This window comes from Lissotriton helveticus, chromosome 4_1, assembly GCF_964261635.1.
Source record: "Lissotriton helveticus chromosome 4_1, aLisHel1.1, whole genome shotgun sequence".
Classification (NCBI taxonomy): domain Eukaryota; kingdom Metazoa; phylum Chordata; class Amphibia; order Caudata; family Salamandridae; genus Lissotriton; species Lissotriton helveticus.
The window spans coordinates 1564938177-1564962985 of NC_136063.1; the positions used below are offsets into that span (position 1 = coordinate 1564938177).

A 24809-nucleotide genomic window follows, 5' to 3' on the forward strand; every position below is an offset into this window, starting at 1 on the left:
ATTGCTATTGTCAGAAAATCTATCAGAATTTATTGATCTTTTCCTATTACTGCAAGTGACAATGCGGTCATTGCACAATAAATACACAAAATATTTTCTTAAGTGGATTTACGATATTACTAGCCGATAATCTTGCATCCATGTGACAATGATTTGAGGACCCTGTATAAGAAATATACATGTGGAAGTTGCTAGGTTTGGGCTTGAGTTGTGATTGTCAATAAACAGAGCAAAGAAGATTGGCAAGGTTGAAAACCAACAGTAAACAATGTCTCAGAAGCTGATAGTGGGCAAACGAAGGAACAAGTAAACTACATCTCTCAAGAGGAAATTATTGAGGGCAAAATAGCTGTGTGCTGAGAAATAATAGTACACAAGAAAGGAAGAAATTCTAATAAATAATTTTTAGGCAACGGATACAGTAAGAAGGTAGGCAAATTAAAGGGGAAAATTAAATAAAGAGGCCTAACCTTAGAACAGTATGTCAGATCTATCATCAAATTTAATTTAGAGTATGCAGTTTTATAGAATTCTGAATAAATAATTGTGATGAAATGGGATATATTATTTGTTCTGTTTGTGAGACATCACTATATTATACACTACCACCCCTTTTAGGACCAGTCAGGATTTGTTTGTCAACCCTTAGCTCAACCCTGGGAAACAGCACCATAACAATTGAAGAAAAAGGAATTTTTTGTTACCTGTAACTTCTTGTTTCTCACAGGGGAATTTCCATGATAGTCATAAGGGCTGAATAGTCCTGCCCATGTGCGGGGACCCCGGAGCAGTTGTTATATATATAAATCTTCTTAAGTGTAGAATGTTCCCCTTACTTTAGGAAGGCCTGTAAAGAGACTTAAGAAATAAAGACAGATTATGTAGGCTATTTACCTAGGCTACACTAGCCAGGCTCTTCATCCTGAAGAGAAAAAAGTGGCCAGAAGAAGTATATTTGAGATAATTTTAGTGTTAATCAGTAGACATATCTCACAAACCCTTTTTTATCCCTATGAAAGAGATGAAGGGAGCAGGGCAGAGTGGCCTCATAAGCTGTCATTATATGCCTAAAAAAGAACACTGTGCCTTTAAGGGACCAGGCAACACCAGTATCCCATCATGCATAGCATGTGGCAGGTACTTCAGTTCTTTTGAAGGCTACTGATAACAGATAAGTAAGAAAAACAATTCCTTTGTCTCCTCCGCCAGGGAGTAGGGAGGGTCGCTTATGACCATCATGGAAATTTCCCTGAGAGAGAAATGAAGTTACAGGTAAGAAACCATTCCTGATCTCAGAGGGGGTTTCCATGTATAGTCTTAAGCGCTGAATAGAGTAGCCAGCCCATCCCAAAGAAAGCGGTGAAACAGACAGAGGAAAAGACCAAAGGACTCAAGAACAAAGATTCCTGAGTGAGGCTTGCCCTACTTGAGCGTCTGCTCTAGCGTCAGAATCTAGGCAGTAGTGCTTTGTAAATGTGTGTAATGACTTACAGGTAGCTGCTTTACAGATCTCTGGAATTGGGATATTACGTAATAAAGCAGCAGTGGCTGCTTTTCCCCTAGTAGAGTGAGCCTTAGGTTTGGCTGAGAGACTTTTGTTAGCTTTATGATAACATAAAAGGATGCAGGAGACTATCCATCTTGAAATAGACTGTTTTGAAGTAGCTAGCCCTGTTCGAACTGGTACATAGTTTACAAATAGCTGTTGTGATAGGCAAATACTCTTAGTTCTATCCAGGAAATGAAGAGATCTTTCCGCTGGTGTAGATGGATTCTGAAAGAAAGTTGGACGGGATATTATCTGACTGACATGAAAGTCGAATACCACCTTAGGGAGGAATTTAGGGTGGGTCCTCATAACTACCTTGCTCAAGTGGAAACAGTGTAAGGTTCATGAGAACACAGGGCTTGAATTTCATTAACCCTACGGGCTGAAGTGATCACCACAAGGAAAGCTGTTTTCCAAGATAAATGTTGGAGAGATGCCTTGTGAATGGGATTGAAAGGGTCTTGCATAAGGCAAGAGAGAGAACTACATTGAGCTCCCAGGTGGGAGAAGGTCGTCTGATTGAAGGAAAGACCTTTTACAAGCCCTGTTAGAAATCCTTAATAACCGGGATTTGGAGTAAGTACGGAATAATAACATCTTCCTGACAAGAGGTGGGATCCACGTTTCTGGAAGAACACCATATGCAGAATCTCTTCCACTTGAATGCATATGCTGATCACGTGGAAGGACGCTTAGACTCTTTGAGGAACTCCATGCAGTCTTGTGGCAGATTCAGCGGTCCATATTTTATCAGCTCAGGAACCATGCAGCCAAATTGAAAGAAGAGACGGCTGGGATGTACTATCTGGCCTCCAAATTTTGTTAGCAGATCCTGTCTGCATGGCAGCTGCTGATGTGGATGGATGGACCGGTGAAGGAGATCCTTAAACCACCATTGGCGTGGCCATTCCTGAGTTACAAGGATCATGCTTGTTGATGATTGAGTCAATTTGATGAGAACTTGCAGAATCAGGGGGATCGGAGGAAAGGTGTAGACAAACTTTCCAGACCAATCGATCCATGGGGCATGGCAGAGTTCCTGTCTGGTAAAAATTGATGCGAAGTTTTGGCATTTTTTGTTTTCTGCAGTGGCGAACAAGTCAACGCTGGGAGTACCCCATCACTGAAACACGCCTAGTACCACGTCGTCATGCAAAACCCACATATGGTTTTCCTGAAGGAGTCTGCTGAGTGAGTCTGCTTGAACATTTTGGACACCTGGGAGATATACTGCTGTGATTGTCAAGCCCCTGGCAAGAAGCCACTTCCAGATCGTCTGAGACTCTCGAGATAAGACTCTGGACCTTGTCCGTCCCTCTTTGTTAAGGTAGTACATCATTGTGGTGTTGTCTGTTTGAACAAGCAGGGAAGGGGTGTTGAACGAGGGGCAAAAGCTTTCGACACCAGATGGAATGCGCTAAGCTCCAAGAGCATGATGTGGTACAAAGCTTCCTTCTCTGACCATTTCCCCTGGATCTGGAGATGGTTCACATGCGCTTGCCAGCCCAGCAACAATGTGTCCGTGATAACAGTCTGAGGTGGGATCTCCTGATGAAACGGAGTGCTCTGGAGTAGATTGGATGGGGAGCACAACCATTTGAGAGACGATTTCACAAGGAGGGATAGTTGAATCTTGTCCTCCCAGTTCCCTGTCAATTGGTCCCATTGATCCTTGAGACATCCTTGCAGAGGTTTCATGTGCAGACGGGCATTCGGTGTGAGGAATATGCACAAAGCCATCGAGCCGAGGAGAGAGGCAACTGTTCTGGCTGTTGGATGGGAAGCTTTCATGAGCCCCTGACACTTCAGAAGGATTGATAAGTGCCTCTCCTCTGAAGGAAACACTTTTGCCGTTGCTGTGTTGATTAAGGCACCTAGATAAAGTAAGGTCTGTACTCGGGTCGAGATGGATTTGTCATGATTGATCTGAAGTCCCATGTCTCTGTAAAAGGTCGCGGGCCCAGTTGAAGTGAAGCTGCACGTCTTGAGTTGAGGAGGCTTTGATTAGTCAATTGTCCAGCAATGGATACACGAATACCTTGTGTCACCGGTGATGGGCAGCGACTACTGCCATATATTTGGAGAATGTTCTGGGAGCTGACTTTAGCCCGAATGGAAGGACCAGTTCTGGTAATGGTCCTGTCCCACCACAAACCTTAAGAATTTGCGATGCTTTCTGGCAATAGGGATGTGAAAATAAGCGTCTTGAAGGGCGATCAAACAGAGCCATTCTCCTTGATGTAATTGGGGATACATTTGTTGTAAATCCATTTGTTGGCTGTCTTGAGGTCTAGAATGGGTCTGAATTCTTGTTTGTCTTTCTTCTTGACAAGAAAGTATCTTGAATAAATGCCTTGTCTTTCTTTGTTGGTGAGGAACTGGCTCCACCATCAGTTTCTGTAAAATGATGTTGACCTCCGCTTATAAGAGAGGAAGCTGAAAGATGGTCTGCTTCGGAGGGATGGACATGGAGGACTAATGAACCATAGGCAATATCCATTGCGCACAATATTCAGCACCAAGGAGTCTTTTGTTATGTTTTGCCACTCTATCTTGTAATGACATATGCTTCTCCCCACTGGATTGGGGAACAGAAGAGGGGGAAGTAACAACTCAGGGCTCCTGCCCAGCAGGCTTTATACCCACTTGAGGGTGTTGCTGGGAGGATTTTCCTCTTGGCTGGCGTTGCTGATACCACTGGTAAGGTCGTTGTTGTTGTGACTGTGGGCCACCCTGCTGTCGACTGATACCATGATGAAGAGTGGCCTCTCTGGGAAGAGAAACGTCGCTGGTAAGGCTAGAAATATTTTATCTCCTCTCTAGGCTTTTCCAGGCCCACAGCCTTAACGGTCTCCATTTCCGTTTTCATGCGCACCATCTCTTCATCCGCAAGGGATCCGAAGAGAGTGATGCCTGAGAAGGACAAGTTTAAAATTCTTTGCTGCGCCTCAGGCTTAAGAGAGGTGAGACGCAGCCACGATTGCGGTATTCGTGAGCGGCAAGTAGTAAAGAGTCTGCTACTGCACTGTAAACCTGGTTGGAGACCATCAGGCCTTCGCTGAGGATCTCCATAAAGACCTCCTTTTTGTCCTTGGGTAGATGGTCCAAAAATTGGTGTAAGGACTCCCAAAGGGCTCTTTCGTACCTGGCTATCAAGGCAGTGGTGCTAGCTGCTTTCATGGTTGTTGCAGCTGTTCCGCACATCTTGCGGCCTACAGAGTCCAGTCTGCGGCTTTCCCTATCCGGAGGGACTGTGGAAGAAGGAGAAGTGGAAGGTTGCTTTCTAGCCGCCACCAAAATTACGGAATCTGGTGCTGGTTCGGTACTTTTTTTGAAGTCTCGAGGGAGCTGTTTTTATTGATGCTAGTGTAAGAAAGAGCTCCATGGCCGGTTCATGGAGGCCTGGCACCAGAGGCAACAATGGCCTAGCAATATATCTTTGTTGAAGTGTTTCAAAAATAACCGATGTTGTCTGAGTTGGTGTGGATAAAGGGATATTCAGCTTTGTAGCACCCCTTATTAAGACTTCTTGGAAAGTCGAGATATCATCCACCGTAGAGATTCGTGGAGTTGGAGAGTCAGTCAATGTTGATGAGTATTGAGCTGTAGAAGTAGAAGATATTGATCTTGTATGATGGCGACGACGATGATGAAACCTTTGGGACAAAGTAGAGGAGCTACGAAGACGACGATATCTAGAAAGCGATCTAGACCTTGATCTCTGTGGTGATGGAGGCAGAGAAGGAGGTGGCAGAGGAGGAGAAGGATGTGGCAATGGAGGATAAGGAGGATGTAGAGGAGACACAGGCAGCGATGGTGCCAATGGAGAATATTAGGAGTCCTCCTCTTTTTCCTGGACTTCTCAAGACTGGGAGAAGAAGATATAGACTTCGACGTCGAATGCCTCGACGTCAACCTACTCGTCGACGGTGAGTGTCGACGGTGCTTCGATGTGCAGGAGCGCCTCGACATTGAGCTTCCAGTGTGCCTAGACTGTGATCTTCGGAGTCTCGACGTCGATCTACGTGTTTGACTCAACGTCGATCGGTATCCATGCCTCGACATCGATCTCTGTGATTGCTTCAACGTCGACTTCGCTGCTGGTGTCTCGACTCCGACCTACTTGGAGTCTTCGATGTTGTCCTCCGGCGCTTGCTCGACGTCGTGTCTTGAATCGACAGTGAGCATGTCAGCCCCATACCTCCTCTCGACGTCGATGTCCTCAAAGTCGACCGGGACCGGTGTCGTCTCTGCATTCCCCGCTTTCTTGGACGCTCTGAGGAAGTTAACAGAGACTTGGTAGAGTTCTACCCTCTCCAAGTCCTGAGGTCCCACCTTCAAACTGTAACCTTCTCCGCTCCTTAGTTCTATGGAGAATATTCTTCTCCTGGTCTCTCCGTGTACGCTTGGAGAAGTTCTTGCAGTGTTGACATGATTCAGGAACATGACTGTCTTGAAAGACAGATGAAACAGATCTCATGGGGGATGGCTTGGCCTTCTTTTTCCCACAAGCTGCGCATTTTTCAAATAGGGATGGCATATCTTGAGAAAATGCTGTTAATTTCTGTCAGGAAAAAACAGAAAAAGGCAGGGAGAAGCAAAAAACGTCAAGCAAAATATTTAAAGTTGAAATTCAATGAAGAATTTTGAAGAGAAAAGCCAATTTGGTCGAGCTCAATGCTCCAGGATCCTGTCAGCAGGAGCCAGAAAAAGGAACTGAGTAACTGCCACCTGCTATGCATGATGGGATACTGGTGGTGCCTGGCACTTTAAAGGCACAGTGTTCTTTTTTAGACATATGACAGCCTATAAGGGCTACTCTGCCCTGCTGGATAAAAAAGGGTGTGCGAGAGATATTTCTACTGATTAACACTCAAATTATTCATTTATTTATTTTATTTAAAGAGTTGTATATAGCGCTGGCTAGACCCGGAGGTATCAGAGCGCTTTACATGAGGTTCAACAGAATTACAAGATTACATCCGTTTCAAAATACAACAGTTGCTAGAAAAACAATTACAAGATCATAGAGAACGAAATAAGTGGAGAATAGAGGGGAAGGGGGAAGGGGAGATACAGCAGAAAGACGAAGGAAGGTCTGCCCAAAGTCCGGCTGGGTAGGTGAAGGTCGAGGGGGAGTCCCAAAACCCATCTCCTCTATAGCTATCAGGTAGCTCCACTGGGCTTTGGCCAAATAGCTAGGTCTCAAGGGAAACATAAAACGAGCATGGAGAAGGAGGAGGAGAGACATAGAGGGAGGATGGGGGAAGAGATGACAGGAAAGGAAGTCAGGCTGAAGACCGACTGGGTAGGTGACGTTCAAGGATGGAATCCCCGACCTTTCTCCCTTATAGCTAAACCAGGTAGCTCCATCAGGCATCAGGCAAAATAGATAGATCTCACATGCCAAGGGAAAATTCACGGGTGAGCAGGGTGGGGACTAGGGCCAGGACAAGGTGAGGGCAGAGGTCAGTAGCAGGTAAGTGGAGAGGAGATACAGCAGAGAGACGGAGGAAGGTCTGCCCAAAGTCCGGCTGGGTAGGTGAAGGTCGAGGGGGAGTCCCAAAACCCATCTCCTCTATAGCTATCAGGTAGCTCCACTAGGCTTTGGCCAAATAGCTAGGTCTCAAGGGAAACATAAAACGAGCATGGAAAAGGAGAAGGAGAGACATTGAGGGAGGATGCGGGAAGAGATGACAGGAGAGATGAAAGGAAGTCTGGCTGAAGACTGACTGTGTAGGTGACGTCCAAGGATGGAATCCCCGACCTTTCTCCCCTATAGCTAAACCAGGTAGCTCCATCGGGTATCAGGCAAAATATCTAGATCTCACATGCCAAGGAAAAATTCACGGGTAAGCAGGGTGGGGACTAGGGCCAGGACAAGGTGAGGGCAGAGGTCAGTAGCAGGTAAGTGGAGAGGAGTAGAGCGGGGAGGAAAGAAAGAATTGCAGATGTTCGCATAAGGGTAGGCGCAGTCCTGGATGGGAAGAGTAAGCAGCGGGAGGGGGGGAAGAAGTCATCATTTTCGGCCATGATTGGGGTCGCTCTGGTCACCTCAGTGTTTTACTCTTGCCAATTTCATTGTTATCTCAAATTTACTTTTTCTGGCCACTTTTTTCTCTTCAGGATGAGGAGTCTGGCCAGTGTAGCCTGGGCAAATAAGCTGCATAATCTGTATTTTTTTCTTAAGTTTCTTTACAGGCCTCCCTGAAGTAAGGCAACAATTCTACACTTAAGAAGATTTATATATATAACAAGTGCTCCAGGGTCCCCGCACATGGGCGGGACAATTCAGCGCTTATGACTGGTTTATCCTTGAAGACTAGCCCTATAATAAATCAGTGTAGGCATCTAACCACCATCTTAAAATGGATGGTTGAAGTGCTGGAAATGTTATTAAAAAACGGAAACGGTGGAAGTAACAGTTCTACAGATGTCATGATTTGTCCTTACACTGAAGTAAATGGAGGGAAGCTTGCAATAGGTATGTGTTGCAAACATAGCTCACCTGATGAGCAATCGGCTCGAACCTCGCTAGCGCTTTCCTGACGCGCAGGCTTGTTATCACGGGAGCTGCAGTCCTCAAAGCCACTCGAGGTCCTGTCTGAGGAACACAAACTCCCCCTTCTGCTTCTCTCACTCTGCTGCCTGGAGCGAATGATTGGGGTGAAGGAATCTCTCTGCAAAGCACAATACAAAATATTTTATTTTAACTGCTATAAAGAAATGTTTGTTGTCTACTTGTCAGGGATCAGTTGTTTTGTTCTCCCATTCTTGACAAACATCACAACACTCTCAGACTGAATTTGCCAGTAGCAATCAAATACACTTGCTGGGAAAATGATACTTGTAAATAATACACAACGCATTCACTTGCAAAGCACGTTAAGTGCCCATCGCCCGAGTACTCTAGTAAAGTGTATAAAAATATTTAATGCCGATATGAATGCTAGATCAAGAAATCCTACTTGAGCCCTGTGAAGACGAATCCCAGGAAGAAACAGAGCAATATATACACATCAAACTTCAGAAAACCTAACTTACCAGTGGTTAGGGTTCAAACTCACTGCTGTGGTCTCCCCCATCATAGTCTGGGCTAAGCTTTTTGAGAGACTAAATCTAAACGTTGATCCTTATGATGATGAAAACCTATTTCTAAAAAAAAACTATACTTTCAAAACTGGTTAAACAGTTATGACGTTTTTCTATTCTCAAACACTTAGTAATTGATATGCATTTTCATATAAATAAAACGACTTTGTATATCTGTTGCCCATTCAATGAACTTGTTTTCTACGCATAGCAGTTATCACCATTAGAATTCTTAGTGACTTAGCCAGATGACTTATTTGCCTCTTTGGTGTACAGCATAATGCAGATGTGAACATCTCACCTCGCACCACAAACACGTTTATTAATATAATACAAATAACCTTCATATCAGCACTGTGCCTCACTGTGGATCACCTGACTAAAATTCAACTGTTTATCTTCAGTATCCCCATTTCAAGAGGAAGAGGCCTAGAAGATCAGGTTGAAGTGTTCCTTTTCAGTGATCTAAACTGTTTTGCATATGGTGGATAGATAGATGTCTGTAATACACAGGCAGGGTTGTGTATAGCACTGCGATTCACAAAGATCAGACAACACATTCACAAAGTCCTATTAACCACTCAGAGTGGGGGCGTATACATATTTATTTTCAGTTTAAACAGGATCGAACACCTCCTGGTTGTACTCAGTGTTTTTTTTTCTCCAACACCAACATTTTACACCTTGATGTCATTTTTAACATCAAGAAATTAAAGGTGTTGCTTGAGCTATATGTTTCTTTTAGGTTTAATACATAATCTTAGTCTAGCTGTATTTTTTCCAAGATCTTACTTTCCAGGTCCACGAAACAGAACTGTTGCAGTAGTGTTGCAAATGCAGATACTTTTTTTAGAAAACCTTTTCAGACTGACGCTCGTGTTTCCAATAAAATGAATTATTCCCACTCCCTCATATTCATATTTACCTGTTAGTCATATTTTCTTAATTCAGATTGAAGTTATTAAACTACTTCTTTTCAGATAAGCAAGTAGAGTTGTAAAGGTAGGATATGGAATTTGTTTTACACCTCCTGTGTTATTGGAGGCTGTAAATGTTTAGATACTTACGGAGAACAGAAGGAGAAACTGCCTGTCCGTAATCTCAACCTGGAAAAAGAAAAGTGCCTGTTGGTGTAACCTTAACAGGTTCACACATCAAAGCACTTTTAATTAGTATACACCTCCTGTAGCTGGCAATACATTACTGATGAAGCCAAATTCAATCAACCGCAAATATGGGTATTTGAATATGAGAGAGCGCCAAACAGAAGTAAAATTTGTAGGGGTGTATCATATGTAGAAGTAGTTAACACCCGCATATATAAAGGACTTACTAATCGTGTTCAGATGCAATGTAGGGCTGAGAACTAATGTACTTGGTATTAGAGTTACATGGAGAGCTAATGTTAAGAGCTGAAAATCAATAATGCTGCATTAACATAGAGATGTCGTTTGATGTGAAGTCTTTCATTAATAAGAGATGTGTTTAATAGATCATTGTGACCCTAGGCCTGTTTTATTAAAATTCATAGTTGTACCTTTTAAACGTGATAAAATTGCTTGAGATAGAAAATTTATTTTGCTTTAAAGAAGGAGCCTACGAGAACGAAAGCTATTGTTCATGTTAGGATGTTGGGCCTATAAACATGCAGAGGCCCAGTTCATGGAAATCGTGTAGGCCTGATCGAAAATGTCTTGGTTAGCATTAAATCGTAGAAATGTTTTGGAGAAGGCTGCCTTTAGTTAAAGTCAATTGCAACATTAGGAATTTGTGAGCCGATTCACATGTATTCCTTTGCAGGTGCAGAGCTAAGCCGATAGTGGAGTAGAAGGGCCCATTGTGTATGAGTGTTAGGATGCTAGGCTCAGACGTGGAGGAGTAACCGAGGAATTTAAGAAAGCAACTTGAAGCGAAGGAGAGCCTGGGACCCAAGGACGTTTTAACGGACAAGGATGGAGAGGTGCCATAATGGAAAAATCTGAAAACCAACACCTTCGAGAGGAGCGTACCTGAAGGCGTGTCGTCCGCATTGTGGGGTTTTGTATTAGGGACAGCACCCCGAGGGAGGAGAGAGAGCAGATGAGCGAGAGAAGCGAGGGAGCGGTTGGTGGTCAGAGAGCTTAGCTATGACTGAGGAGACTCTAGACTAAGTAGAGAGAAAGTGAGTGAACTTCTTTGGAAGTCACCACGGCTGACACCTTTATTAGGTTGGGCTGTTGTTGAGTAGGGATGTCACTTAGTATAGTGTAGGGATAGATTAAACTGAAATTATATCCTTTTATCAATGCATACTAAAACTCAAGTTATAGCAATTCTTGTTAGCCTGATGATTCTTGAATTGATTCTTGTATTGTTCCTAAGCCGCCTGAGACTTTTCCGTAGGATTATGTTTGTATTAGTGCCTGTTTATCTTCTGAACCTTTTGCTAAGGTGTTTATACCTTCAGTTGTTTCTGGCTTTGTAATAAATCCTCAAACTTAGTTCTTAGTTGGTGGTTCTTTGGGGGTACAGTGGGAACCGTTGAAATTTGATGATTATTGGTGGATAGATTGCCTAATTAATTCTATGACAGGTAAAAAGGTCCAGTCGACCTGTGACGGGATTTCCAGAAAATGGTAAGCAGACTTTAGAAGGAAAATCCCGCCCTTACAGGTGGTAGCAGAGTAGGATGGTTTATCTTCTGGAGTGAGGGTAATCTAGAGTAGGTTGAGATTTCCCCGAGGCCCATAGAGAACCAATGACGAGAGTCCAGAGAGTCGCGGACGGAGGATGGCGTTCCATGGAAATTGACGGAGAGTGACGGTGCGGCAGAAAGCAGCAGGTCGTAAGAGAGTGAGTATGAAAAGGGTCATGCGTTGTCAGATTGCGGTGTTGCGTTTGTATTGTTGTGTTGTATTGTCATGCGGAGTTGAGTGCCTGTAGTGTGAAAGGAGAACAGGTTGTGAGCGCGCGCAACCTGTGAAAATCTTAGGCTCAAAGAGAGTTTAAGTGGTTCGGGTGTATCGAACACCCATAGTAATTGTCGACCATTGTTAAGGGGGTCATGAGGTACCATTGATTGCCCGCAGGACCGAGATAGGGGGAACGAATGTGTGAGTGCGTGGGTAACGGACGCTGGTCGGAAGTTGCCGTGTGTTTGTAACCTATCAGTTGAGGTGATTGTCCGGTCGTTTCGTGGACAGACATTTGCCAGTTCGGTGACAATTACAGTCAGACTGTGGACGTACAGTCAAGGAGGTGGTTGCTTGGTCGGAGATGATCATTTCCAGTGTATGATTGGGACGCATGCGTGACCGGGAGACGAGCGGAGAGAGGAGGGGAACTGCTGCGAAACGGAGGCGAGTGACGTCAGAAGGAGCCGCGCTGGGATAGGGCGGTTAGTGTGGAGCCGCGCTGGGATAGGGCGGTTAGTGTGGAGCAGCGCTGGGATTGGTGGATTGTCATTGGGAAGTAAAAGAGCACTGTAAACAAAGGAACGTTGTGGTTTTCATCATGAAATGCTTAAAAGTGTTGCGAAATTGTTTCAAAGGTGAAAAGAAATTAGAACCTCGGGGTGGGGAAGAGGCTCCGCCCGAGGATACTCCAGCCCATTATATGGCTACGAATTTTGGGTTGCATACCATATTGTGGCTTGAAAATTGGTGTAAAATGACTGACGGAAGCGAGGAGTTGACTTTTCCTAGATACGGAACATTTAGATTGGAGGTGCTGTATCAGTTAAAAGAGACTATGGCTTCTTTGCGGCCTTTGCCCAGACCAACACAGTTTGAAGCACTAAATGCGTGGATCAGGGCAGCCTATGAAAAGAACAGAGATAGGAGACAAGAAAGAGTGAAAAGATCAGTTAGGGCGGTCTAAGATGCGAGATGGGATGCTCTAGCGAAGAGGTGGAGAGTGCAGACCATCGAAGGGGACAGGTTGTACCCGTTGTTGGTCAATACGGGGGATGCGCAGAGAAAGAGTACCGAGGATGAGGACAGCGAGACAGACGACAGCATGATAAAGAGACTGCTGTCGGAGAGACCACCTCCATATAATCCCGAGATGGAGGCAGCACCAGCAATGAGCAGGGAGGCATCTGTTGTGGACGGTGGCGTCCCAATGGAGAGCAGCTTGGGCCCCTTAGGGGACAGGTTCGGCTCAGTGGAGGGAGAAAGGGCACCTCAACTTTCTCCAAGGACGAGAGTAGTGGGAAGATTTACGGTACAAAATGTACCAAAAGAAGAGGGTGTTGACTCTCAGAGACTGCCAGACGCTCTTACGGTACCTGTTACCATAGGTCCCATTGTATCAGTGTACAATCCAGAACAGATACAAAGAGAGGGTCCGCCACAAAGAGAGGGGGAGAGAAGTGACAGTGAAGGACGGAGTAATGTGGCGGACAGATTGAGCCAATTGCCAAGGCCTGTAGAAAGGAGCACCCCTTTGGCAGCATCGGCAGACTCATCTGGAGAGCAGGGGGGTTTGAAAGGACCGATGGATTTGAGAGGACCACGGCCAAGGTCACTTAGGGAATTAAGGGCTGATTTGAGAACTTGGGAAACGATTGCGGATTCCCAGAGCAACAGGTCGAGGGATGATTTTGACCATGGAAACCAGGAAAATAGGGGGGGTGTCTCACTGCACGTCTAGCGGAAGCAACCAGGAATGGGATCGCGGGAGTGTGGAAAGTAGGGGGGCGTCCCATCACGCGCCTAGCGATCATAGGCAGGAGTGGGACCGCAAAAGTTGGGAAAACCAAAGGGTTCCCCTTAACACACCTGAGGAAGACAGACGAGTGAGTCAGGACTGTGGAGGGAGGGACTCTAATGGAACTTCTAAGGCGGGGATAAAGGCAAGAAGGATCGACGTGATGAGACTTAAATCAGAAGTGGAGGAAATAGTGGAAGGCACATTGCCACTAGAGAGAATCGAGCTCTATGAACCAGATGAACTGTTGTTTGTGGCGAAAGATGTTACTCGAAGGGCTAGGACAGCTCATGAGAAGTTGTCTGAATTAGCAAATAAGTATGCGGTGGATTTGACAAGGACGAAAGCATTGCAGGGTGGCCATAGGTTGCAGTACTCAGACCAAGATCTAGAAGAGAAGAGGGTGATCGGATTAAAAACCCACATCAGGGAACTGATTGTGGGACTCCGAACCTGGACCCAATTGGACAAATGGGAGGAAAGGTGGTCAAGGAAAAAGAGTGTTAGGCGAAGCGCCATTGAGACAGCTCCGGGAGGAGGATTGATGCATATGGAGGCGTACCCCTTGCGGGAGGTGACTCACGGGGGATATGTACATGTACCCTGGAGTAGGGGAGATTTGGCTGCTTTTACGAACTTGTTTCCAAAGTTGCGCGAGAGTCCAGTAGAATGGTACAAACAGGTAGAGAGGTTTGTTAAGATCTCAAAGGTACTGTGGATTGATTTAAACACACTGTTTGACATTGTGGTTCCAGGAGACCTGTGGATAGCATGCAAGGTCAGTGTTGAATGGCCCACAGTGGAGCCAGACCGAGATGCTGCCACGAATGGACCCTCACCCAGGGTGATGGTAAAGTATGAATAGGCGATCACGTGGTTGAAGACTAAGGTACCACCACAGGACATCGACTGGGTGAAGATAGATCGGACCAGGCAGGAACCGAAGGAGACAGTTCACAAGTATTATGAGCGATTATTGCAGATTTTTAAGCAGTACAGTGGGTTGGATGTGATGGATCCATAGGACATGGGACAGTTTGTGTCTAAGTTTGTTCTGAGACTGAGGCCTGATATCTGTCTCATGATACAGCAACATTTGATTTGTTGGCAGAACAAGCCTCTGGACGAGATCTTGAGGTACGCGAGGTATTGCAGTGACGAGATAGACTCCAAGACAAAGAAGCTTAAGGATAAACTGATGTTAGTCCAGATGCAATCGGGAGGACAAGGTCAGTCAGGAGGTGGAACATTGGGGAGAAAATCGGGGGGACAGAAAAGGGACCACGAGGACAGCCCGAGACCCAGGATAGATCTGGCGACTCTGAAAAAGACGACTAAGTGTCACCAGTGTCATGAGGTCGGACATTGGAGACGCGAGTGCCCCCATAACCCAGAAAATCAAGTACAGGAAGAGGAGGAGGAGGTACAAGCCCCTCCGGTACAGAAGGTAGCAATAACTCAGTTTAAGCAGGCTAAAGGGGGAACTTCAGCACCTAGAGCTTCAGTTCCCCAGCCACCGAAGATTTCGACAGGGAACAAGGTTTACAAGCAGATGCCTTTCATAGTCGAAGGGGACGAGTACTATTACTTTGACCCAGTGACAGGACGGTACCTGAGTGGGGAGGAGGACTGTACCCTTGGGGCCGTTCTGGAGGTAGATCAGAGGGGACCATTTGTAGAGGCTGATGTAGATGGACATCCCACCACCTTTTTGGTTGATACTGGCGGTACCCGTTCTACTGTACGGTCTGCAGTAGTCCCCAACTTACCCCTTTCAGGACAGACTATACAGGTTGTAGGCGTTGCAAACAGAAGAATGACAAACCCACTGACTGAGCCAGTCCCAGTGAAGATCGGAAGTTTCAAGGACAAACACCAATTCGTAGTGTGTGATTCCAGCCCTGTGTGTCTGTTAGGGAGAGATCTCCTGTGTAAACTCAATTGTACCATCTACAGTACCCCCAAGGGAGTGGAGTTGCAGACGAATGATGATGATGCTGCTTTTAAGGTTGCAAATGCGTGCGTGTGCATAGAATTGTATCCTGCTTTAACAGTGGAGGAACTCCCTTGGGATTTGAGGGAATCGGTCCGACAGGAAGTGTGGAACTTTACAGGAGAGGAGATCGGGTTGATTAGAGGAGTTGAGCCAGTTAAGATCCAAGTAAGGCCGAATGCTGAGTTCCCAAGAACACCACAATACAAGCTGACTCCGGAAACGATTGCAGGAATCAAACCTGTGATCAAATCCATGATTAGACAGGGAATTCTGAAGGAAGTCATGGGCAGTTCATGCAACTCACCGATCATGGGCTTGCAGAAACCTAGCGGGAAGTTCAGGATTGTGCAGGATTTGCGAAAGGTGAACAGTATAGTTGTTCCATGTTGTCCAGTGGTACCGAATCCATCAGTGATACTGTTTCAGATACCGTTCCAAGCTGAGTGGTTTACTGTGATTGATCTGTGTCAGGCTTTCTTTTCGATTCCCTTGCATGAGGAGAGCCAATTTCTTTTTGTGTTCAAAATGGAGGATCGTGTTCTAACATGGTGTCGTATCCCTCAAGGGTACACGGAGAGCCCATCGATCTTTAATCAGTTGCTGAAAAAGAATCTAGAGAGTCTGGTACTCCCGCAGAACTCAGTTCTCGTACAGTACATAGACGATCTCCTTGTTGCGTCAGAGACAGAAGACGCTTGTAGGATTGACACCATTGCCATGTTGAACCATTTGGCAGAGAATGGACACAAGGTATCCCCCAGCAAGTTACAGTACTGTTTGTCTGAAGTACAGTATCTGGGTCACAGAATAGAGAAGGGGAAGAGGAAAGTGTCACCTGACAGGATTGAGGCGATCATGAAAATGATGGTGCCTTCGACCCAGAGAGAGGTTAGGATGTTACTGGGCATGGTTGGCTATTGCCGCCAGTGGATTACCAATTTTTCTCTGAAGGCGAAACCATTGCAGAAAATGACGCACAAGGACGTGAGTGATCCGGTACCATGGGACAAAGACTGTATGATGGCTTTCCTTGGGCTGCGAGAGGACTTGTGTCGTGCTCCGGCTCTGGGAATGCTCGATTACACCAAATCATTTTCACTGTTCTGTTGTGAGCGAGAGAGGTGTGCTTTGGCAGTCCTAGCACAAGATCATGGAGGAGCTCGGAGACCAGTTGCTTACTTCTCGGCTACCTTAGATCCAGTAGCCGCAGCGTTGCCCGGATGTCTTAAATCCGTTGCCGCAACAGGTGTCCGCATTGAAAGGTGTGAAAGCATTGTGATGGGTCATTCACTGACTGTACATGTTCCCCACTCAGTGGAATTGTTGATGACCAGGACCAAGACGCAGCACTTGACAAATAATAGGCTCACACGCTACGAGCAGGTTATACTTGCTGCGGAGAATGTGACCCTTAGGAGGTGCTCGGTCTTGAATTCTGCTACCTTGATGCTATTGCCAAATGCCTTAGACGAAGATTGTGATTGCCTTCATGTGACTGAACTGTGCACCAAACCTAGACCGGATATTGTTGATGAGCCACTGATAGATCCTGATGAAATTTACTTTGTCGATGGCTCATGTGTAAGAGACAATACCGGTCAGTTGAGAGCAGCCTTTGCTGTTTGTACTATTTCTGGAATAATCGAAGCGGCCTGCCTGGAAGGAGTACACTCCGCTCAGGTGGCTGAGATAATTGCGATGACGCGTGCCTGTTTGGCAGCCAACAATATTCGGATCACCATATACACTGACAGCCAATATGGGTTTGGTGTGGTTCATGACTTCGGTCAGTTGTGGTCTCAAAGGGGTTACATGACATCATCAGGTTCCCCTATCAGGAATGGAGAATTTGTCAGATTACTGCTGGAGACTTTGCAAGGTCCAGCAGAGATAGCCGTTGTGAAATGCACTGCACATAGCAAGGGTACCGACTTTGTGTCCCTGGGTAATCGTTATGCTGATGAAGTTGCACGTTACTGTGCCGAGCAGAGATACTCGTTTACTGAACAAACTGTTGAAGGGGTGCAGGGAAGTTAATATGATGCTTGAGGTGGCTGATACCTGGAAAGAGTTGAAGAGCATGCAGGAGCAGGCGCAGAATATGAAAAAAGAGTGTGGGGGACAGCTGGTTGTGTCAAAGGAGAGTTGGATTTGTGTGTTTCGGCTGATGGGAGAGCGGTGTTGCCGAATGAGCTGGTGAGTCCGATGGCACGACAGATGCATGGTCCTGTACACCTGGGAAGAGATGCGATGATGCGTGTGTTCAGACAAACTTGGTACAATCCGAAATTCCGAACAGCTGCGGAAGCAATTTGTCAGAGGTGTGTTACGTGTCAACAAATGAACGTTGGGAAAAGAACACCAGTCTCATTGAGTCACATTGGGAGGTCCGCCGGACCTTTCAATAGGATGCAACTGGATTTCATTGAGATGCCGAGGTGTAATCGCCTCAGGTATGTCTTGGTGATCGTGTGTGTGTTTTCCAGGTGGGTTGAGGCTTACCCAACTCGTAGGTGCGATACACTCACAGTAGCAAAGTTATTGTTGAGGGAGCTTGTGCCACGTTTCAGGGTTCCGACCTCTTTGGAATCGGACAGAGGGACGCATTTTAATAGCGAAATTGTGAAAATGCTCTGCTCTGCATTGAACATTGACCAGAGACTGCATTGTAGCTATCGACCAGAGGCTTCTGGCATAGTGGAGCAAATAAATGGAACCCTCAAGGCACGAATGGCGAAAGTGTGCTCATCTACGTCCCTGAAATGGCCAGATGCATTACCATTGGTGCTGATGAGCATGCGTAGTACGCCAGACAGGAGGACAGGTCTCTCACCTCACGAAGTATTGATGGGGAGGGCTATGAGACTACCATCTATTCCTTCAACAGCCTTGCTAAATATCACAGATGATCTGATTCTTGATTATTGCAAAGGACTTTCTGATGTCATCCGTTCTGTGTCCCTTCAGGTGCAGGCTGCTGAAATTCCGGCTTCTAGAGACCTTTGTCACGACCTGTGTCCGGGTGACTGGGTTCTGGTGCGGAAACACGTGAGGAAAAGCTGCCTGGATGTGCGCTGGAGAGGACCGTTTCAAGTTATCTTGGTGACGAACACTGCTGTGAAGTGTGGAGGATTGCCAAACTGGGTCCATGCTTCTCACACCCGACGAGTTCCAGCACCTCTGGAAGAAACAGCTCCCCTTGTAGATGAAAACCCAGCTGCGGAGGAAGATCCACTAGAGGGAACAAGTTAAGCTGTGGGGGTGTCTGAAGAGGCTGGTAACTCATCTGATCAAGCTGAAGGAAATCACGACAACAGTGACACTGAGTCTGCTTCTGAATGGGGAAGTGGCTGTGAAGGCGATTTGAGCGCAGAGCAAGCTGAAAGTAGTGATGAGCAGGGTGTGAGAACGAGAAACAGAAGAGTGAAAGGCGCAGAGGCTCATTGGCCTGAGAGGTGGAGGCGATTGAACGTACGACTGGCCTCCGAAAGAGATCTTGCCCCTGTATCTGAAGAATCAGACCCGGAAGAGGGAGAACAAGAAACAGAGCAAGGAGGTCCGAGAAGGTCAAGAAGGGTGAGAGTACCTTGTCGAAGATACGCCACTCCTGAGTGGACCTACCCTGTGACAGCTGCCCGGTGTACTGAGATCAGGGAGGGTGAGGGCTGTGACAGTGACCAGTACGAATCCCAATGTTAAGTTGGATGTGGTGCTGTTGGTACCAGGACTTGAGATCGAAGGCGTACTGACACTCACCGTTCCTAATACCCCTTACCTAAGCAAGATACGTGATTTAATCCTGAATAGACTGATTTTTCCTACATTTGGTCCAGAAATACCATCTCACGAATCGATTGTGCTTCGCATGGAACTTCTGGAATACGTGCTAAGTGCAGTTGGAGCAAATATTATCATTGATTATTAAAGACTTGTAAATAGCTGTTGAACTAACCTAGAGCCGAGTGGAAGAAGACGAAATTTAGGGACTTTTCACAGAGGACGGAGGAGGGTTAGGGTTGCCTGCTGTTGATGAAAGTGAAGAACAGAACGGGGATTTCCTCTTTCCGAGGTGTGGTTCGAGAGACTCAAATAACAAAGAAAGAGACTTTGGGTTGTTGCTGAAAACGAGCTACATTGTTCCGTGACCATGTAGGCTGGAAACCCGACTCGTAGGGCTAAGTGCATTGTAGGCACCCTTTTAGGAGGAGTGATATTCTTTATTTTCTTAGTAGTTATAATTTCCTATGGAGTACCACACGAGCAGGCAGTGGAGGTTCAGGGAACACCAACACCTACCACTCCTAGCAAGAAAGAGGTCAAATTAGGAGCAGAGAAGGCTTTGCTAGCAGAAGAGAGTCGTAGGTTACATGCAGATCTGTCTAAAGGCAATTTTAAGCAGAATGCATATGCAAAGTTGTTGTATGAACACATTGATGCGATGGATGCGAAAGACTGCTATGTGTGCATGCAACTGCCGGCTTCAGGAGATGAGGGTATTAGATACCATCACCTTCCATTGACATATGGAATTTCATGTAGTCTGCTGCTTAGCATATTTTATGGGCGAAACCATTTTGAGTATTTCTTTTCGAATTATGATGCTGTGCTTCCAGAAGTCCCTGCTTATAAACACCTGAATAAGTTCGATTATTATGAGTCAGAAGATAGACTTGGGTACTTTTTCATTCCAACACAAGAGTTAGACACCTCATACGCTCACAGACACAATTTGACATGTTTATTATCAGAGACAGAGAAAAAGTTCATAGAACAAGTAGAGGACAGGTACAAAAGGCAGAAACAGTTGCGAGATTCAGGGCAAGGTAAAGTTGATTGGACGGATGAGGAGAAGCAGCACAAGTCAAGAGGGAGTTATGGTCCGATAGCTCTAGATGAAGTGCAGAAAGGGAAGCTGTGCATTCACAGACCACAGACGTATTATGAAAATGTGTATGTGGGTCAGATTACCTGTGAACACACTTTCACATTGGAGTATTACACGAAGGATTTCTTGCAGAGTGTGGTGCAGGTGATTCCTACTGTTTATTTTGTCTGCGGAAAGAATGCCTATGTAAGATTGCCGGAGAAGTGGTATGGAACGTGTTATTTAGCGATTATTTTTCCCAAGATTTACCATACTGAGGATTTTGCTCTCTTGGAGGGAGGACGTCAGACAAGGGTAAAGCGAGGTGAAAGTGCTGGTGCAATAGTTGGAGACGTGTTTGGAGCAGTGATACCCATGTTGGGAGTGATTTTGAATGACGTAAAGATACGGCGGTTGGCAACTGTGGTGGATGAACTGTCAATGGGTACAGCTAAGTCATTAGTGTTAGTTGAGGGTGAGATGTTGTCGATAAGGACAATGGTTTTGCCTTAGACGTCCTTCTAGCAAAAGAGGGAGGAGTCTGTAAACTTTTGAAGGTCCAGGAATGTTGCACGTATATTCCAGACAATTCCAAGGATCTGGAGAAATATATAAGTAACATTACTGCCATTCATTATGAAATTGAGGACTTGACGCAAGAGAACGTTTGGGAGAAGGTTGGCAAGGGAGTTGGACATGTTGGAAACTGGTTTGCAAATCTGGGAAGTAGTTTCCTTGGGTTTGTACTGAAACCCCTCATCATAGTTGTGGCATGTGTGATTGGGTTGTGGGGTTTGGTAAGAGTGTACAAGTGGTATAGGTCAAGGAGATTGGAAAGATCGATGAGAGTGCAAGAGCAAAGAATGGAGAGACTGCAGGACAGTCAATATCGAAGCTTGAGAGCATTGGAGATGCTCAAGTGGGGGAAAATGGCGACAGGCTCTGTTTGACTCGGTTCTTACCCTCAGGGATAGGGTGATGGTGGTGATGACACAGGTCATCAAAGGGGGGAACTGAGAGAGCGCCAAACAGAAGTAAAATTTGTAGGGGTGTATCATATGTACAAGTAGTTAACACCCGCATATATAAAGGACTTACTAATCATATTCAGATGCAATGTAGGGCTGAGAACTAATGTACTTGGTATTAGAGTTACATGGAGAGCTAATGTTAAGAGTTGAAAATCAATAATGCTGCATTAACATAGAGATGTCGTTTGATGTGAAGTCTTTCATTAATAAGAGATGCGTTTAATAGATCATTGTGACCCTAGGCCTGTTTTATTAAAATTCATAGTTGTACCTTTTAAACGTGATAAAATTGCTTGAGATAGAAAATGTATTTTGCTTTAAAGAAGGAGGCTACGAGAACGAAAGCTATTGTTCATGTTAGGATGTTGGGCCTATAAACGTGCAGAGGCCCAGTTCATGGAAATTGTGTAGGCCTGATCGAAAATGTCTTGGTTAGCATTAAATCGTAGAAATGTTTTGGAGAAGGCTGCCTTTAGTTAAAGTCAATTGCAACATTAGGAATTTGTGAGCCGATTCACATGTAGTCCTTTGCAGGTGCAGAGCTAAGCTGATAGTGGAGTAGAAGGGCCCATTGTGTATGAGTGTTAGGATGCTAGGCTCAGACGTGGAGGAGTAACCGAGGAATTTAAGAAAGCAACTTGAAGCGAAGTAGAGCCTGGGACCCAAGGACGTTTTAACGGACAAGGATGGAGAGGTGCCATAATGGAAAAATCTGAAAACCAACACCTTCTAGAGGGGCGTACCTGAAGGCGTGTTGTCCGCATTGTGGGGTTTTGTATTAGGGACAGCACCCCGAGGGAGGAGAGAGAGCAGATGAGCGAGAGACAAGAGGGAGCGGTTGGTGGTCAGAGAGCTTAGCTATGACTGAGGAGACTCTAAACTAAGTAGAAAGAAAGTGAGTGAACTTCTTTGGAAGTCACCACGGCTGACACCTTTATTAGGTTGGGCTGTTGTTGAGTAGGGATGTCACTTAGTATAGTGTAGGGATAGATTAATCTGAAATTATATCCTTTTATCAATGCATACTAAAACTCAAATTATAGCAATTCTTGTTAGCCTGATGATTCTTGAATTGATTCTTGTATTGTTCCTAAGCCGCCTGAGACTTTTACATAGGATTATGTTTGTATTAGTGCCTGTTTATCTTCTGAACCTTTTGCTGAGGTGTTTATACCTTCAGTTGTTTCTGGCTTTGTAATAAATCCTCAAACTTAGTTCTTAGTTGGTGGTTCTTTGGGGGTACAGTGGGAACCGTTGAAATTTGATGATTATTGGTGGATAGATTGCCTAATTCATTCTATGACAGGTAAAAAGGTCCAGTCGACCTGTGACGGGATTTCCAGAAAATGGTAAGCAGACTTTAGAAGGAAAATCCTGCCCTTACAAATACAAGATCTCGGCCCTACGAAGGTAACTTCCAAAAGAAATTTAAACTAATTATGTTCAATATTCCACCATCACCTGCATTGTGAAAGAAGTTGCTTCCTCCACCTAAGAAAGTTAGGATAGGTGCAAACAAGTCATCACATGATATGAATAAGCAAGAAAGGCATCAGTGTGTAACATCAACCATGCCACAAAGTGTGGTTGCAATCTGAGACACAGACTAGGCATCGAAGGACGTCAGAATAAATAAATTAATTCAAACAGCTGCTCATCTAGAACAAAGTGCTTGCATTCAACAACTTCAAGGAACCCAGTCACATAGTAAATCCAGGACATCAAATACAGTTTTACTTCATCAAACTAGCCACACGTCTGAGCAACAGATACAGAAACAATTAAAAACAAAGACAAAATATTGTGAAACAGATGCTAATCTTTGCACCAAAACCGCACTTGATTTTAAATTTGAATGGCCATGCAATGGTTCCCTGTAGGTGTTGCCTGTTTTAATCCAATATCAAAAATGTAGAATGTCCTTTCCCAAGATTTGTCCCAGATTGGACAGTGTTGACTAGACACAGCACGTATAACCACGGGTCGATCTTGTCATGACAAACACAGCCCTAACCAGTTTAACTGCAGTTCCCAAGTTTAAAAGTGACCTGGTGGTTGATGCTTAAAACACTGAGATGTGTTAACAGCAAAATGCCCCAATTACGAATAAAGAATTCAACCCTAAAATCCAACGAGAAAGGGATTGCCTGTAATTCCTGGTAAATACATTCCTGGAACACTGTAGTGGGTAACTGTGAAGCTAGGTGATTCTGACCCGGTCACGTTTTTCACTGCACAATCAGTTGCAGAAGCTTGGTCTCTATTACCATGGGATCCACAAAGTTTTTCAATGGAGTTATAAGCACTTGACCAAACCAATTTACAAGTAAAGCTGGTGGCCTTTAAGGGAGTTGCAGTATCAATTTATGCCAAGAGATTCAATTTATTGAGCTCGGCTAAATATTTACTAAACACTACTATTCCATTTGGTCATGCTAATAGCTTTCTATAATTAATATACCCCTTCAGAAACAGTGGCATCTTTCTAAAAGATATAAGACTATCTCCAGTAATCCTTTCCATTAAGCTAAAAAGTTAACCATTGTCTATGGTGGACTAAATATGAGGTTATGCCCATGGGGTCGATAAAAGGTGGATTACCAAGGCACACTAAACAGCTGCCTAACAACTCAGTGAGGGGTGTCCAGTTTGTGACCAAGAAGAGGTCCTAAATTGTTTCTCCAGGTAATGGGTTTGGACCATCCCGTGGGGGAATTCTTGGTTCTAGACACACACAGCTACACATACTCTAGACGCCCATAGTGTAGGGATTGCACAGTAGGAGTATGCCTGATTACCACCTTGTTTTATGTGCCTGCAAATATACACTGTTTTAGCACCATAGTGGAACTATACCTGCTAGTCACTATTTTGGTGCTCATAATCACTTTCATATGCTATTGTCTACTAATCATCGCAGCACATGTATTCAATACAAGAACCAGGTTGGTTCAATAAATATATTGAAAACGTCCCATTGTGTATTCTCTGTATATTTCTCTGAGAACAAGAGTACATGAGTGATTGGGCAAAAGGATTCTGGATCTGTTACCAAGATCCCTGAGGGGTCAGGGTTGTCATGATTAGTGGTTGCCAGAAACCATTCACTCCTTGTTTGGGTTAGGAAGGCTTATTGTGGCACAATGAGCTAGCTGATCTTGAGGCCAGCATATACTGTGAGGTGCATGCAATCAGTCTAAGTACCTCACCCAAAGTTTATGTTGTCCAGAAACATGCAGGTACTATGTATTAGTGGGAAATAAATGACACTAACATCAAATGGTGCCTGGATTGCGACCACATCCCCCTGGTCCTAACACAACCTAGATTTAAAGACAAGTTGAGGGTTATCTAAAATTTCAAAGCTTGATTTCAGACTCAAAACAGGGGAGAAGGAAATTTATAACCAGTGCCACTTAACATGAAGGGAATCCATATAATGGTACCCAAATATTGCAGTTAGGAATTTTATTAAAAGTTACAAGGCACTCCTAATTAAATCAATCCCATGGTAGCATGAGGCATTGCTTGAGAAACCCGAACACAAATATACGGTCTTGTGATTCAACAAGGGATGAAAGGCTCTGA

At 44.9% G+C, this 24809-nt stretch overlaps 1 protein-coding gene across 1 annotated transcript in view; it reads right to left on the reverse strand.

Moving 5' to 3' along the window:
- PKD1L1 (polycystin 1 like 1, transient receptor potential channel interacting) overlaps nucleotides 1-24809 on the reverse strand; it is a 1793388-nt gene that overhangs the window by 510204 nt on the left and 1258375 nt on the right. Inside the window, exon 48 of the mRNA XM_078688182.1 lies at nucleotides 8058-8229. Within this exon, the coding sequence (XP_078544308.1) occupies nucleotides 8058-8229 (172 nt within the window). The remainder of the gene's footprint in view (nucleotides 1-8057; nucleotides 8230-24809) is intronic.